Source organism: Falco naumanni, chromosome 18 (assembly GCF_017639655.2).
Source record: "Falco naumanni isolate bFalNau1 chromosome 18, bFalNau1.pat, whole genome shotgun sequence".
Lineage (NCBI taxonomy): Eukaryota > Metazoa > Chordata > Aves > Falconiformes > Falconidae > Falco > Falco naumanni.
In genome coordinates this window covers 797,157-813,829 of record NC_054071.1, presented here as the reverse complement: position 1 = coordinate 813,829, position 16,673 = coordinate 797,157, and the positions used below count along the sequence as shown (strand labels likewise).

At 48.3% G+C, this 16,673-nt stretch overlaps 1 protein-coding gene across 5 annotated transcripts in view; it reads left to right on the top strand.

Annotated features, from left to right (window-relative positions):
- The window catches only part of KANSL1 (KAT8 regulatory NSL complex subunit 1), a 100,367-nt gene that overhangs the window by 60,404 nt on the left and 23,290 nt on the right, over positions 1 to 16,673 (top strand). For 4 of the 5 annotated variants that reach the window (XM_040617611.1, XM_040617613.1, XM_040617608.1 and 1 more), the window contains exons 3-4: positions 9,602 to 9,743; positions 14,833 to 14,937. In XM_040617611.1, the coding sequence (XP_040473545.1) occupies positions 9,602 to 9,743; positions 14,833 to 14,937 (247 nt within the window). The remainder of the gene's footprint in view (positions 1 to 9,601; positions 9,744 to 14,832; positions 14,938 to 16,673) is intronic. The other variant, XM_040617612.1, reaches the window with a different exon arrangement.

Below are 16,673 nucleotides of genomic sequence, written 5' to 3'. Positions count from 1 at the left end.
AAAACCAGGAGGTAAATAAAACTATGATTTTCAGTTTACTGTTGAGAAACAGAGTAGTTTGGTTGCTCCATGTGTCTGTGTGTATGTCTGTAAAATTTGCTGGCCTGTTTCCTGCCTGCTTGCTAGGATTCCTCTTACGTGCCATGTATTATTTTTGAAAGTATTACATTTAAGGGAAGAAGGACAGTTTAATAGTGTGGCTTGGTTTTTAGTTCCTTTTCTGATAATGCTTTCTGAGACCGTTTGCACTTCAGAAGTGTAAATCTTGCTAAGATAAGCCTGATATGGAGGTATGTAGATGGCGATGACACTCTTCAACAACATAAATAATACCCTGACATTTCATTTCACAGGAAACTTTCTTTCTCAGAGTGCATTCAAGTGTATTTCTGTTACACAGCTTCTAAAGTAGTTAAAATTGGCCTGAATCAAAGTAAAATCTGTTTGGAGGCAGGAAGGGCTGTGAGGATGGGTTGGTGTAGCTTTGGTTTTTTCTGTGCAATGAGCAGGTTGCTGGGGTGGGTGTCTTTCTCCCCCCCCCAGCTCACCTTGGCAGTTATTTCACTTTTTCACTCTGGTATTTTTAATTTCCCTCTTTCGTTTCCCCATCTGTAGGTCAGTGTGTGGATTGAGTTTTGTACCTGTCCAAGGGGTTTTTTAGATCCTTGGCCTGCACTTACCTTCCTCTAGGAAGGGATTTGGGAATACCTGGGGGAAAGAAACTGCCACGAGAGAGTGGCCATGAGGGTATAGCAGCAAGAAGGGAGAATGCAAGACATGAGCTCTGGTTGATGGTCTGGAGCGTCACCTGGGGCTGAGGGGCTGCTGGGACCCGCGGCTCAGCACCGATGTTGAGCCATGGGCTGGACACCGTTTCTGCAACTGGTGTATTAGAAATTTGGATTCTGCTGTGTTGCCACAGGCTGTGCGGTCTGGTTCTGCCACGATTTCCATGCAGGACTTCAAGCATCTTTTAATGGCTGGCCTGGGCCATTTTTTTTCTTTCTCTCCACCCCCCCCCCCTTTTTTTTTTTTCCCCTCCCCTTTTTTAATAGAAATGAACTAGAGATGCCAAAACAACCCTTTCATATCCTGCTCTGGGTGATGGTTGCTCTGTAGACAAAGCATTGCATGCTGTGGCCAGTGGAGTGGTTTGGATGGTTCCTCATCATCAGAAAGGAGGGCAGTTGTGATCTGCTTTATTTGAATGCAAGTTGTGCATGGCCCCTGGGTTGCTGGCAGTCGGCCAGCGCTGCCCTCTCTCTTGGGCAGAAGCCTGGCATCCTTGCTTAGCCCTGCTCAGCAGCAAAATGCCTTAGGATTTGTGCTCACAAATTTCCCCTGAGCAGTGGGGGTTTTTCAGTGAGGAACAGTGGAAATAACTCTTTACTCCCAGCCTCTAGAGGTCTTCGGTTTTTCTGAATACAGGAATGAATGAACCGAGTTGAGGTTTGAACTAGATTTAGATTAGTGCCGAGCACATGCTGTGAATAGAAGAGCCCTTCAGAAGCTGATGTTTCTGTCCACAGGGTGGGGGCGGGTGTTCAGCTGAACAAATTGTTCACTTTGGCTTCTTCGCAGGCAGAAATGTTATGATCAACTAATGAGATTGTTCTTGAGCGCTTGTGGGGTTTTCTCTTCCTCCCTTGGAGTTGTCATGCGTGTGTGTTTGGCAGAGTTTAACTCTTGCTCCACCCATAGATCTGGTTTTGTACTGGTCTTAAAAAAAAATAATTATAAAAGCTTGGTGGTCTGAGGAATGAACTTGAAGAATATATGGGGACAGGAGCAAACTGGAAAATAGCAGCTGAACTGGGTGCAGATCTCTTCTTTTTTAGTGAGGCACAATTAAAGATCATGAGAGGAATTGTAAAAGTTGCATTTGTGTGGTGCTTGGGGGATGACACTTAAATTTTTTGCTGTCAGAATTGTATATCAGCAGAGCACATGGCTTTTTCACTTGGGCATGTCCTGAATTTCCAGGGTGCCTAAGCACTGGTGAAACTGTCCCTAGCATGGACTCTTAGCAGCGAACGTCCCAGTATTTTACTTTATTTGCAGTACTGGCGTTTGGGCTCCTCAGAAGATGAGCAGAGAAAAGGGATGGGAAACTCTTTTAAACCCGATTTTAATGCTAATGTTTTTCAGTTTCCAGTAAATCAACAGGAGTTGATGTAACCATAAGATTTCTCTCGGCATCTCATTATTGTTCAGGAGTAGGCATTGCACTAGTGCGGACACGAAGCATTGCATTGCATTTGCACTACTAAACTTTGCCTGGGGCTGCTGCCTTGTGGTAGGTAATGCAATGAAAACATGCAGAATTAATATGGATGACTTGCCCTTTAATAGAGTTGACAGCTGAATGTCATAAACTGTCATACTTGAAACTGCTTTTCTGGTCTGTTGGCAGGTTTTGTCCCTGCTGAAGATCCCAGGTGGAAATGGGAACGTAGCGGTGGCATGCCCCGCTTTTATTTTCTTTGGCTGGCAGCAAGATCTCTCTTCTAGTTAAGAACAGTGGATTGCATCAAGTGCTGGTACTTGGGCAGCTCTCAGGAAGGCACGAAGTGCACCTCTGGGCATTTTGGCAGCGGTGGGATGCGTTGAGTACAGAGGTGGGAAGAGGAGGGCAGCTTGTGCAGAGATTTTGGAGCAGAATCAAAATTCGGGGTGGGACTGTCGCCTCCTGCAGTGGCAAATTGCCTGGTGCGGTCTGAGATGCGCGTAACTGATGAGGAGATCTTGCATGTGTGTTTTTTCTTGGTTCCTTGGGAAGAGGACAAGTGTGTAAAGTGGCCATGTGAGGCCAAAATCAGGTGGTTACCAATCCAGAGCCAGCCAGCTGGGATGTTAGGAACAGTTCGTGGCAAACCAGTAGCACCCAGCCTGCTTTTTTGACAACTTCTCTGGCAGATCCGAAGCCTGGTAGACCCGCGAGGGGTGAATGTGGACAGTGGCTCCAGAACAATCCAGGTTTTCCTGGTGGGCCATGTCTTTGGTGGGAAAGGCTGTGGTGTGCTGGGGTGGGACTCCAGCACATCAGTGCAAGGGGTGGGAGCGGCCAACCCAAGGGAAGGAGAATTTGGCCATATAGCATAACAGTAGACCAGGCTGGAGACCTCCCTGAAGAACCAGCTCAGTGCAGACAGTCTTGCAGAGGAAGCTCCATGGGATGTTGTTTTACAAACTCCACTCAGTTTTTTCTCCCTCAGATAGTGAAATATTCACCCAGCTGTCTTGGCTGGGGGGGTTAGAGCCTAAATCCTTCTCCCCACAGCATGGCACATTCAGGATTGTCAAAGTGGACCTCCAGTTGTGCATCACCTGGCAAGCATCTCCTGATTCCTGGTACTGAAGCCTCATTTGGTGGACAGATACTTAATTGGCTTACTCAGGAAATGTCCTATACGGTACCTCCTGGGCTCTGTCCCAGTGCCATGGTGAGCCTCCTACGGTAAACCAGTTACCACCTTCCCAGCTTGCATCTGGCAGGTGGGAGAGACTGAGGGTGTGTGTCTTTGAGGAGAAGGTCTCGAAATCTGAGGCTTTGAACCAGACCAGGTGATCTTTGGTGATTCCTTCCATCAAAAGCTGCATAGGACAGGGGCGAGTAAATATAGAGTGGCCTCTGCGTCAGTAGGTGACAGCATTTCAGGGGACAGAAAAGCCCCTGGGTACGTGCCAGAAATGAGTGGAGGAGGGGAGCCACAGAGTCACAGAACGGTTGGCGTTGGAAGGGACCGCAGAGATCACCTAGTATGATTGCATGGGAAGTGCCTGGGAAAAGCTGCAGCTTACTGCCTGGTGTCGCAGCGCGTTCGTCTGTGTCTGTGCTGGGAGGGAGAGGCCGGTGGTGTCACAGCCGGGGACTTGAAGCCACCGGCTGTGCCGGCTCCCCTGCCCTCCGGTGCCACGGCTTCACTGCGGGCTCGTGCTTCAGTGCCAGAAGCGTTTCTGGCTCACGGTGAGTCTCTCCCATTGCTGTTTCACTGCACCGGCTGCTTGGCTGCATAGAAAGTTTATCAGTGTTTCTGTGTGTCACATTTCTCTCTCTGCCTGGCATCGACTCCTTTTTTCTTCCAGCATGACCTGTTATTCCTCATTTAACGTGATTTGGGTTTGCTGAAGTGCTCTGGGTGGCAGAAACAATCTCACTCCAGACCCTGGCGGCCGCTTCTCATTCATTACTGCTGACTCCTAGAAGTGGTTCTGATATGTGCTTTCCCTTCAGCCTGTAACTTTCCAATCTGAAATCTTTTAACTTCATTTTTCTGTGCTGCTCTGTGCCATTATCAGGATGGTTTAGCAGCAGCTGGTGGATCTGTTTGCTTTGCAGCTGGGCCTTAGTAGGGCAGTCTCCCAGCGAGAAGTAATTCCGCTAATCTCCAGTTCCCTCCGTTTGTTGGTGCCATCTCTGCCCGCCCTGTTGGGGTTCAGCTGCACGGACTCAGCAGAAGGCAAGATGGACTGATGGCCACCAAGGGCTTCTCACCGCCGGTGCCGTGGTGGAGGGGGGCAGCACGGCTCCCCTGGGGTCCGGGAGGAACACGGTGAAGGTGTGCCTGGTAGGACTTGGTGCAAAGCCAGCCGGCAAGGTGGTCCGTGAATCCTGCTGGGGGGAGAAGGGCCTGCCGTTCCTTGGAAGTGGGGATAACCCTGTGCGTCTTCACCCAGGAGTGCTTTGTGGGCAGCTTTGACTTGATTTTTATCTGTAGGCTTGGTTTAAGCACAGCTCGTGGGTGGAGGTTGTCTTAGGGAGGGCTTATCTATGTGGAGCTTGTAAAGCTTTTACAGCACCACGAGTGCTGCCATGGCTGGCCTGGGTCGAGCACAGGTCGTACTGATGGAAGTGCATCGACCAAGGTGTTGCTGTGTTCATTGACAGCGCTGTATTTGTACTGCTTATTTTAAAAAAAAAAAAAAATCATACAGGGAGAGCACACCTCCCTCTCTGAACTGGCCGAACCCGGGCACCTTGCTGTCCCCTTGGCTCTTGCGCATCCGAAACGGGGATGCTGCTGCCTGGCAGGAGCACCTGGCTGGTGGGGTTTGCTTTCTGACGTTGACTTTGCCATTTAGGATGACTGATTGTAACCCACAGTTGCCTGTTTTTTACTACGGAAAGGACTGGAGCCCATTGCAAGCACTCGGGCTGATGTAACATGGGATTTATTCCCTGCCCCCCACTGCCCTCCTGCAGTCATTGTAGAGTAACTCCTGGTTTTTAGGAAGGGGTGTTTACCTGTGAGAATTTGTCATGTTGATAAAGTTTCTTTGCGTGGTTCCCTAAAGGCGGTGGGTTTCTGCTGGGGAGGCGGGCACAGCAGTCTGGGAGCCTGGCACCACAGGGCAGGAGCTGTCGGCGCCTGTTTGAGGCTACAGGCGCAAAGGGCAGGATTTGAGCTCTTCTGCCATGGATGGGGAGAGGGATCCCGTTCTTCCCTCTCCCCCTTCCCGTGGAGCCCTGCAGCCTCCCGTGGCATTTAATAACCCTGCGGGCTGGGCTGGGCTGGGCTGGGCTTGGCTCCGCTCCCCGCATGTTCTTCGTCCTCAGTCCCAGCCTCCTGGCCCTCTTGGGCACCTTCTGGGCATGTGTGAGTTCCCTCCGCAGGAGGAGACGTAAGGCTGCTAATTCTGCACACATGCACTATTTACAATAAGCACCATCTGCTTAAGTTTGCAGGACGCTGTCCTTGTCGGTCAAGCTGAGTGCCACGCCAGCTGGGTGCACACGGGCGCGGGGTGGCTGCTGGGATGATGCTTCTGCCGCATCGTCTGCTGAGGCCACTCTCCTGCACACACCAGTGTCTGCAGGAGGAGAAGGAGTCTGCCTGGGAAATTGATCTTTTTTTAAAGCATCAGGCTCCTAAATAATTAATTTTATGTGCTGTTCCATCGGTTTACCCTCCTGTCCCAGCTGGAGAGGCTGTCCATGCCATTCTCCGTAGCCTATTTTCTTCAAGCAAGTGCTTGCGGTCACACAGAGTGCACCCGTGCAGCAGCATGATGAGTAGTTTCCCTCGGAAGGATGCAGGATTTAACTGCTTTGCTGCTGCTCGCGTTTCTCCCCGTGCCAGCTTTGCCTCTGGAAGCAGAAGACCCCTCTCCAGAGGAGCCATGCAGCCCACTTGCAGCAGCACCGCTCTCGGCAGCCACCTGGCCCTCTCATCAGTCTTCCTGTTCAGCTTAATCTGAAACCCGTTTTGGACAAGTGCAATAAACTCTTTTGTTAATTGTCACGTTAAAAGTCCCAAATGTTTAGAAATGCTTCCCTCCCCCTAGAGCGAGGTGTCTGGTTGAGGTGTTAGGTGACTGCTGGTGGTGACTGCAGTGACTTCAGATGCTCTATTTTTGCGTGGTTGCTACTTTCTAGCGCTAGTCAAGAAAATAATTGTTCTGGCAAAATTCTCGTGCAGAGGTTAAAGCTAAAGAAGCCATATAGCTTGTTATCCAAAAGCTGATCTACATGAGGGAAGCACATGTATGTTGCTGACAGCACATCACAGCAAAGGGTGTAGTTGAACAGGCTCTGAAAAAGGCTTAATTCTAAATATAGAGGACCACACTACGCTCAATACTGTTTTGGAAAGTGTGGCTGAGCCATCATTATGTATCTTCCCCTCCTCCACCTATGCCGCAGGGTGTCGGAGGATGAAGTATACGTTACTGTGTTTCGCGTTCTTGGTTTATTTTTGGTTTAAATCCAGTGGGTTTTTCTGGGATAGGACGTGTCCTGATTTTAAGGTGAAGGAGCAGGTCTGCTGCTGCTTACACTGCTGTGTCGCTTGATGGGTGTGAACTGTTTTTGATACTTAATCTTGATTTCTGTGTAGTCTGAGCAAAAGAATGAGATGTACATAACGGGGCAGGCCAGGATTGTTCCAGCAGGCGTAGGTGCTTTGTAATGTTGCTGAGGTGAGCAAGGGAGCGGGCAGCTTGGAGATATTCTCAGCAGCTTTTGCTATTTCTAAAAACAATGCCCGGTGCTACGTGGATCCCCAGAGAGCAAACTGAAACCTGCTGAGATCTGGCTTGGAGCCCAAAACTTTCTAGGAGTCCAGGTAGTCTGTTGCGTCCACAGATGCTGAAGATGCCGTAAAAGCAGACACAGCCATTGCAGTTTTTCAGCTATAAAAAAAAAAAAGATGAGCTCTTCTCTAGCAGAATCGTTCTTAGCTTCTGAAATGAGAACGTGGTAGAATTTCACTGAAACTTGGTTGGCAGAGAAGTAACGTGTTCTGGAAAGTCTTGTGGGGAACTTCGACATGAAAACACCGTCAGTCTTGCAGATGATTGAGGCAGAGCAGCGCTGCTTTTCCAGTGATGCTCAGAGAAGTGTCTCCGAGATAAGGGAGATCCGCTTCCCAAACAGCTTCCCAAACACCGCCTCTGCCCACCGTGCCCTGGAGGGGCTTGCCTGCCCCTTGGGCTCAGCGTGGAGATCCCTGTGCGGAGCTTGCAAGGTCTTACCCTTCTTGGAACAGAGGGAGGAGATGTGACTGGGCCGGAGAGCTGGATTAGAGAGGCGTGATCGTGATCGATCGGGTTGTGCTGGGGTGGTGCTGGCAGCTGCTCAGCCCATTGTACACCAGATTAACCCTGTGGTCCCTCGGCCTCGCTCCTCGGGTGTGTCGGACCTTACCCAGCCCCGGCGCTCAGCTGCCTTCACCTGGGGCTCTGCTGACTGTATCCTCGCTGTAAATGATGGAGGATTAAGATTTGCTGTGGCATCCGTCTACAATAAATACTAAAATTTCCACAAAGCATAAGGTCAGCATTGATCAAAACAGAGCAGACACCTTATAAAGGGAAATATTCCAGAGGGAAGGACTTACGCTCCTAAAAGTGCTTTGAAAATGGTCTTGGCGAGGGCTGGGAGGACTGTAGGCAGTGGATACAGTAGCCTGTTTTGGTGGAAATCTGGCCTCATCAGAACTGGCACTGAAGCAACGTCGCCCACGCAGCCGGGAGGTCCAGCAAGAATATGGAGAACGTGTCTTGTTCTAAATTTGTGGGTTTTGCTTGGAGTTTGAAGGAACCAACTCCTCCTTTTCAGGGTATTTCAATTAGTTGGTTTGAAACTTGTAATAATCCTGGTGCTTTTTTTTTTTTTTTTTTTTTTCTTCTTCTTTCCCCAAGTGCTTTCAGCACCAGTACGCCTAAATAAGGGCAGATGCATAGGAGGTGTAGATTTTTCTAAGAACTTGATTATTGCTGTTGCTTACCATCTCTGCAGCTGGGGGTGCTTCAGTAGTAAATCTCATTTACCATGTGCTGCTTTTGCTATAATGACTGGTTTCTGCGTCGAAAAGGGTTTATCTCAGCAGAAGGCTTCTTGGGTAAATTTTTGGAAGAAAAATCTGGACGTGGCTGTGGCTCCCCTGCCCCATGTTCTCACTGGGTTCAAAAATACCAGAGGGAGGGGGAGATGGGCGAAGGGAATAGCTTTAAGATTAATTTTTTTTAATTGTCAAACATCCAGATGTGGCAGCGGCTTTGCACAGTGGCGCTGGATTTGTGCACACACTTTCTGCTGATGCTTTGTTTCTGCACCATATTGTGGTTCTCTTCCTTTCTGGGTAGCCGTAATATTTATGCACCAGAATCAGGATGCTTAGGGTATATTTTCATAATATTACGGCTTTTAACATGGGAGAGTTGGAGCCATGGATTTATACGTACCTTACCATCTTTGTGTTCCTTTCAGCCCTGGAGTGTGACAGCAGAGAGTAAGGATGTTTTTGTAACAGTTGACTGTAAAATGCAGTGGTGTAGTCCATGCACTAGTGAAAGCATATTTATAAACGCTCCCGCAGAGCTGTACTTTTGTGTTCCCAGCAGAGCTAAAGAAGGTAGGAAATCAGTCAAGAGCTGCAGAGCGTGTGTGGGTTCCCCTTGCGCCCACACGCACTTGCCTTCTCTTGCGCCTGTGAGCCCTGGAGATCCGGAGGAGTTGTTCACTTGGCAATTTTCTGCCGTTTCTTGCTGGCTTGTTTGCTCGGTCAAGCCATCAGATGCAGAAGTCAGGTTTGCTGTGCAACACCTCCTTGCAGGGGAGCAGTTTGTGCAAGGCGCTGCTAGCTCTGTCTCCAAACAGCGGTTACTCTTAAAACTGAACGATGGTGTGTTGTGAAACTTGCCACCGAGTTTTAATTGTGGCCACGTGGTACACGCTGGTGCTCAGGCGTATTTTGTGACTGATGACAGAGGTCTTGTTTTAAAGAGGTTACGTTAAGGAAGGGAGGGCAGATGAGTTTTGTTTTCTCCAGGACTTGGAAAAGTGGGTCTGGCAGATGTGGCCAGGTAGGACTGGAGCTGCTGGTTCAGCTAAGCATGGAATAAAATCTTAACGCTTGCATAGGCAGGACTTCAATCACTGCGTACCAAAAGTTGTTTTAATATTGCTTTGTGGAGGCATGGCTTTTATAGCACGGCAGTAGTTTGGTTGGTAATTATTAGTGGTGGCTAGGTGATATCGGTCACGCCATTCAGTGTCTAGCTTTTGATCTCTCTGTCAGTTCTGCTAGTTGTTTTTTACGGGCTGCGTAATTAAAATCACATTCAAACTAATCCCCCCTTCCCCTCTCTGTTTTTCCAGGAGGCAAAGGGCAGAGTGGAGATGGGCAGCAGACCGTGCATCCATCGTGAGTCGCTGGAATTGGCTCCAAGCCCACGTCTCGGACCTGGAATACCGAATCCGGCAGCAAACGGACATTTACAAGCAGATTAGAGCCAATAAGGTGAGGACCAGGAGTGCCTTCGGATACGTGTGATTTTGCTTTTTCTCCTAATGGCTCTCTTTTCCAATGCAGTGGAGGGTGTGTGTGCAAAGTCTTGATGCCTTTTTTTCCCCCCTGCCATCTCTCAAAAAGCATATTGCACAGTTGTGACTAATTGTAACGCTACTTGGCGTGGACTGAGTGTCATTCTTTTCCCTGGTTCAGTATGGTGGCATGAAGAGAGCAATACCTTACTTGAAAGTTCATCTGTGGGTACTGAACAAAACTGTTGCTTTTGCATGCGTGTTCCTGATTGTTTGAGCCTATCTCGTTTTTTAGTTGAAAAAAAAAAATATTTTTAAACCGTCCCAGTCCTTCTTTTTGGGAGTAGCTGAAGGTGGGAATAAGGAACAACTTAACGAGACTTACTGGGAAAGGGAGGAGACTGTGGAGGAAGTTTGCTTCGATGCTGTCACATAGCACAGGCTTAAAATTGAGTCTGTATCGTAAAAAAAAAAAAAAAAGACTGTTTCTGGGTGCTGACCTTTCTCTGTGGAAGGAATTATATTTTTTTTCAGCCTTGCTCTCAAATGGCAGGAGAATGAGGGATAGCAGAGAGAAGGGTTGAGGAAGGAATTGTTATCGAGACATGTTCAGGCATGCACGTTAAATGTCAGGCTTTGGAGGGAGGAATGTCTGGAGTTTGTGGCAAGAAGGCTCATGGTATTGCATCAACTTACAGATCCTCAGGAATTCGGAGTCTGGCAAATGCTTTTCCCAAGATGTGTGGTGCTCTGGGGGTGGCAGGGAGAGAGGCTCCCAGGCGGGTGGAAAGCCCAGGCAGGGGAGGGAGAAGGAGCTTTTATGCAGCTATGTGGACAAACAGGCTGATGGAGGAGTGAGGGCTATAAATGACTGGGTGGAAGAGCACGGGATCGAGTGGAATACATTACCCAGAGCAGAGCAGAAGCTTCTGGGAAGCGGGCTGTGTGTCACCTTAATGAACCAGTTTCAGAAAGAGTCGTCTTCTTTCTGCCTTGGGAAAGCCGATCGCGCAAGATGGTTTCGAAGTACACAATAGCTAAACATTCATATGCTAAAAGTTAAGTAATGGAAGAAATGAGACAACTCATTAATGAAGTTGAAGATGCGGTGCATTCATCAGATGATGACAACTTGACGGACTTGTGAAATGGCCTGATAATGGCCACAAGCATCACATGTTTTTGTCTAAGGTGGCAGTCTCGGGGTCTGGAAGGAGAGCATCACAGGGTTTTGTCCAAGGTGAAAAGTACAGCTGAGGTTTTGGAAAGCAGGATGTCACCTTTTTTGATGTGTTCAAATGAAAACTCCTCAACTGTGATAACCCGGTATGTGAATTTAAGATAAAGTGTGCCACTCTGAGTGACAGAAGAGTTCGGATGTTGAGGATTTGATAGTGCCTGTTGTGCCTGAACAAGAAAGCAAGTATCAAATACCCCACCTCTCTGACAGGACTTCATGGAGATCACCGCTTGCACCCAGCCATCGCTGTCTTTGTGTCACCGAACTCGGGGATGCCTTGTAAAACATGCTCTGTCTTCACCAGTGAAGAGCTCAGATTTGTAAAAGCAGCTTGCGACAAGTACAGGAGACTGGAGAAGCGGGAGCATGTTTCCGTGCTACAAGACTCTTGCTGGAATGGATTTGGCTTCAAATTGTACAAGGACAACAATTAAAGAATTTGGAGACGCCTTGGTTTTTCCATCAACATAATTTTAGCTTGTTTGGCCTTAAGGAGGTTAAAATGTAGCTGCTGCAGGAATTCAAAGTTGCTGTTCTATTTTATTCTATTTTTAGGTTAATTACCTTTATATGTTCAGGTTTACATTTCAGCGTGCCGCTTCAAGATAAGATGCATTGCTTTCTCAGATCATAGCAAGAGAAAGACCAGGCAGTCGAGAATACCCTCCTGTTTTGAAGGTACACTGCTGCCTGGGTGTCTCGGCAGTAATTGTGTTTTCAGCACATTTGGATCGGCTCAGTTGGAGCCTGGTGAGATGTGGAGGAAAACAGCAAACCATGAGCGTGCGTTCAAAGGTAGTTGTAAAGTGCTGTGTTTTCTGGCGCTTAAAAATAGCGGGCTGTTGTGCCTCTGATTTTTTTGTTGGTTTTGAAGAGCATGTACAGTTAATTTAAAGGACTGGATGTCCATGAAGGTAATAAGGTGGGTTTGTTTCTTTACGCAGGTGTGCTTTCTGGGCTCTTTTGGAGATGGAGTGGGGTGTGGCGTGGTGCTGGTCTCCCCCCACGCAGAGTCTTTGCACCTCCCCGCATGTGTGGGTGGCAGGTGCTCCCTGTTTGGAAAGGAACAAACAGCAATTTTTTCCCCTCTTTCTGTGTCTCTTATGAGTTCCACTCTTAGATGGAATAAGAGGTGAATGAAGATGAAGGGCTCCTGCAGGAATTCTGTGCAGTGGCAGACCTGGCTGAAATCCAGTCACCAAAACCCCTTAAAACCGGGGTTGTTTTGCACGTTGTCTCTGCAGCCCCAGGTTCAACTTGTTCCAGGCCAGCCGAGATGAGTTCGCTGTGTTCCCTTGGAGCTTCTGATCTGCTGTGTGCAGCCCGTCCCGTGGGGAAGGCTGTGCTCTGGCCAGAGCTGCTGAGTCAAGAGAAATGTGGATGGGAAGGGTGGGATGGGAGTTAGGAGGAGCCTCTTGCTGGAAGGATTTGCAGCTCTCACATGGTTTTCCTGTGTCGGCAGTGGTGTGTCGGGCTTAGGGCGTAAGAGATGCTGTTGTCCCACTGCGAGGCTGTTTAGGACCCTCAGTCTCTTCCTGATGTACCTTAAAGTGTGTCAGTCCCCTTCCTCTGGCCCATTAGTCCCCTGGCAGGGGGGCTGCTGACTATTATGGGACTGTGAGACATCTGGGATCTGGCTCTGAGACCTCTATGATTGACTTTTCATTAATACCATAATTAGTGATAAAAATGGGAGTTAAAAAGCAGCAGCTTGCCCATAAATACTAGAAGGAGCCTTCCTTTTTTCTTTGTTTTGGAGAATGCTGGTGAAAAACAAGTATTGTGTGGCTTGGGAATAACTCAGAAGCGCTGTTCCTTTCCCTTTCGTGAAAGGGAGCTGGAAATCTGGTGCTGCCCTTCTAACTAATGTCTTTCTGTTATTCAGAAGTGTATAAATAATGGAGACTTAGAGGCAAAGCAGCGAGCACAAGGCCTCCGTAGGCAGATGCTGTCCCGTGGGCTGGGAGCTGGGAGAGGATGCAGGCAGGTTTGGGCAGCGCAGCTTCTGTACGACGGCACGAAACCCAAATCTGTGACTGTCACAGGGAAGGCTGTGTTAAGCATTGCCTCTGCTTTAGAGTCACCAGTGGAAGGACATGCTTCTAAACCGATACCCACAGTATGTAGAACTAATCACTGCACCTTCCTGAGGCATGGAGCAGCTCTTCATCCTCTTCCCTCAAACTGAAGGCAGAAGTCCTCGGTGGCTCTTTCTGTTCGTGATGGCCATGCTTCCCCATCTCTCTCTCCCGCTGAGCAAATGGAAAGTCCACGTGCTTTCTGGAGTGTCAGAGGGAAGCGATTTCCTTGGTTCCAGCCTTGCATTCAGTCCCAGTTTCTCCCTTTTTCGTGTCCACTGTCTCCTACACCTGATGTCTGGAGATGACTGACCTGTGTGCTGAGGCATGCCCGAGGATGGTTCTAGAAGCAGTGGTGAAATGTGCTGGGTTGCTTTTGGAGAGGGATCTTTCAAGAGCAGAGGAAAAGCGCAGCAGTGTTTAACTGAGTTTAGACTTCCAGCCTCTCATCCGCTAAACATCCTTCTGGGATGTCAGAAGACTCTAGAAAACTGTCGTCATGTTTATTTTAGAAGCCAGCTACTTCCTCATTGCTGGTCAGAGGCCACCTACAGTTGTATTTGGTTTAGGAATTTCTGAACTAAACTATCCCTGAACTATGGGCTACCACTGTTTTTCTGGAAAGCCGCTGATCTGTTGTATAGAAGATTGTGTCAAGGCACAAAATCAGCCTTACGAGCGACCTCCGTGACCACGTGCTGTGGCATCGGTCATGTAAGATTTGACTTTGTGGACTTTGAGGGAAGCCTGGTAGCTCTCTCCTCTCTCCAGATAACGTGTCCAAGTTCCCTTCCAGGCTCACGTCCTTGTGACACACCGTGCAACCTCCTAAATTGTTTTCAGATGACTGATCTGCCTGTTCCTAATCTGAGCAGCCCTTTCCCTAGTTCCTTGTTTGACCAAATGCAAACTTGTTCTGGCATGTCTTTGTCCTGGATTATATTTATGGTCGATAGGTTCCACCGGCTCTGTAATCCCTTGCACATTTTAGCCTGCTTTGTTGTAATATAGCTCAGAATATGCATGATTGCAATGATTTTATTTTACTTGGTGGTGTTCAGAGAGAAAGCAGTCCTGCCTTTAGAGTAAGCTTCACTTAGAGTAAAACGTAAACAGGACAACATATGTTAAGCTTGATAACACAGTGCTCTGCCACTGTGCTTTGTCCCGCTAGCTTTATGGCAATGGCTTGTTTATCAGTGTTTTTCTTTCTGTATTGAATTTTGTGAATATCACTTCTTTGAAAAAAATCTGCTCGGAGTAACAAGTTTGACTGTAGATTTTTGGCACCCGCTCAAAATTGTTTGCTTGGCTGTGGTGGTGAGTTCCACTGCATACTATGAAAGTAGTCGTTTCCTGCTCTGTGCTACAGCAGAACGTTCCCTTTGGTTTTGCTGGCGTGCGGCTTGCTGAACCTCCTCGGTGGAGGGGAAGGGGTGGGAAGTGGGACGTGGGACGGCAGCCGCCTTTCAGCAGTTTTGCCCGAGAGGGAGCTAACTCTGCTGCTAACGGGGCTGAAGGCATGTGATCCGGCTTCAGCCACTGTCCTTCCCCCTCTGAGTTCAGCTTCGATGTCAGGAAAATCCAGGCAGCAGGGGATTCGGTTTGGCATCGCGTCTGAAAATTGTGGTGGGAATGCGAGCCTTGCTGTGCAGTGGTTGTAGTTTCTGGGGGACGATGGATGCGCAGTTTCCCTGCTGAGACCAAAGGACCCGCAGTTAATTCCTGTTCCCTTCCCTCTCTTCCAGGGGCTGATAGTTCTTGGTGAAGCATCACCCCCTGATCCTGCAGTAGATGATGCATCCCGTCCCGTTAGTGCTGAAGTTAAGCTGGAGCCTGGGGCTGACCGGCTGGTAAGTGCCAGCAGCAGAAGTGACTGGGTCCAGATCCTTCGCGTTCGTCAGTTCTGGGTAGGGAAGGTTCATCCTTTAGACTGCAGTGGAGAGAGGTGCCGGAGCGGTGTGTCTGGCCTGGGACTGGCCTCCTGCAGAAGCATCTCTCTGTGGGACTCCACACGGGAATTGCTGACCTGCTGGTCTGCTCAGCTCGTCCCCTCCCAGATTATTTGGGGGTTAATAAACGATGGGATTTAAACACCTTTGTTAGAACAGAGTTCCTCAGGGTGCCTTTGTAATATGCATTAGCATTTTGTGAAGCTTAAAAATCCTAACTAATCCTTTCCCTCTAGCAAAAAAGTACCTCGAACCGAGAGCAGCACAATTAGCAAAGGCTTCTGAAGATGTGGCTATTAATATCTGCCTGAGTGTTACCCCTTGGAAAGGGAACTAATGATTTCAGTGAGATGCACTGGAAACTATGTGGAGTGCCAGGTATTTATTATTTAATGCAGAAATGTAGGCCACAGAGTAAAGGCTTGATCGTACTGTTCAGCCTGGCTGTGATTACTTTTGATCCTGTGGGACACATCGACGTACTAAAATGGAGGATTTTGAAGTTGTGGTTTAGTACTAAGAGAAGGGTAGTCCCTGCGTGGCTCCAACTCCTCTTGCCAAGCTGCAGCACTCCTGCTTTTCTGTCCTAATGCCGCGTTTGGGGAGAAACGGAGCTTCACCACGGTGGGAATCTGGAGTTTCATAGGCCAATATTCAATGTACTTGTTAAAGATAAAAAAATTAACTAGAAGTGACCGTAAAATTGTACTTCAAGTGTATTCTCCTATTGTTGGCAAGACTTTGTCGGAGTTTTTCTGATACTCAATGTTAATATGGAATACCGTGCATTTCTCTAGTAACACCAGACCGCAAAGGGGTTATTAACGAGTGATTGTAATAAAATGTCTCCTTGCTTGACACTGGCTTTCAGATGTGTGTTTGGAATTTAAGTCTTTAATTAGCAGACTAGCTGAGCCCAAAACTCTGCTGTGTGATTTAGTACAATGAACAGGTTTTGCTCACGACTGAAATAGTAGATGGTGCTTCAGCTGAAAACAGAGCCACGCTGGAAGAGCGATGGGAGGCTGGAGAGCCAGGATGACAGGGGCTGCCACAGATCGTGATTGAATCACAAGCATTACGCAGTGTCTGGTTTTGAACAGTGATGTCCGTCTGTCGTGTGCCCCCCCCCCCCTCCTTTCATGCTTTAACCCGAAAAGCGCTTGCAGAATAATGAGCGAGCGCGCTGCCAACGTGCTCCGATCCGCTTCAGAAATGGCATGCTCCTGCGCTGATGAATTGGCTATTTGGGAGCTAATCTGTAAATGGCAGGCTGATAACGGAGATAAATGATCAAATTTAACAGTGATAGGAAGAATATTTTCTTCCCTATCTGTTTAAATCAGGATGTTTGTGTGACGTGCGTGTATTTTCAACTTGGGAATCTGCAGGTGGATGGATTGTGTCCCACCTGACTTTGTCCCTACATGTGAAAGATATTTTCCATATACTTACAAAACCATCACGTTGTCCTTTTTTGGATTGTCTTAGACATCATCTCCGTATGGAACAGTGAATGTCTGTGCACCAGAAGTCTACAGCAGAGAGAACGCTTGCTTGGCCGGTGCTGTCTGGTTGTGCTACTCACAGCCATCTCGCTGTTGCTGTGTTTACTCATTTCCTGCACTGTGCCTTTG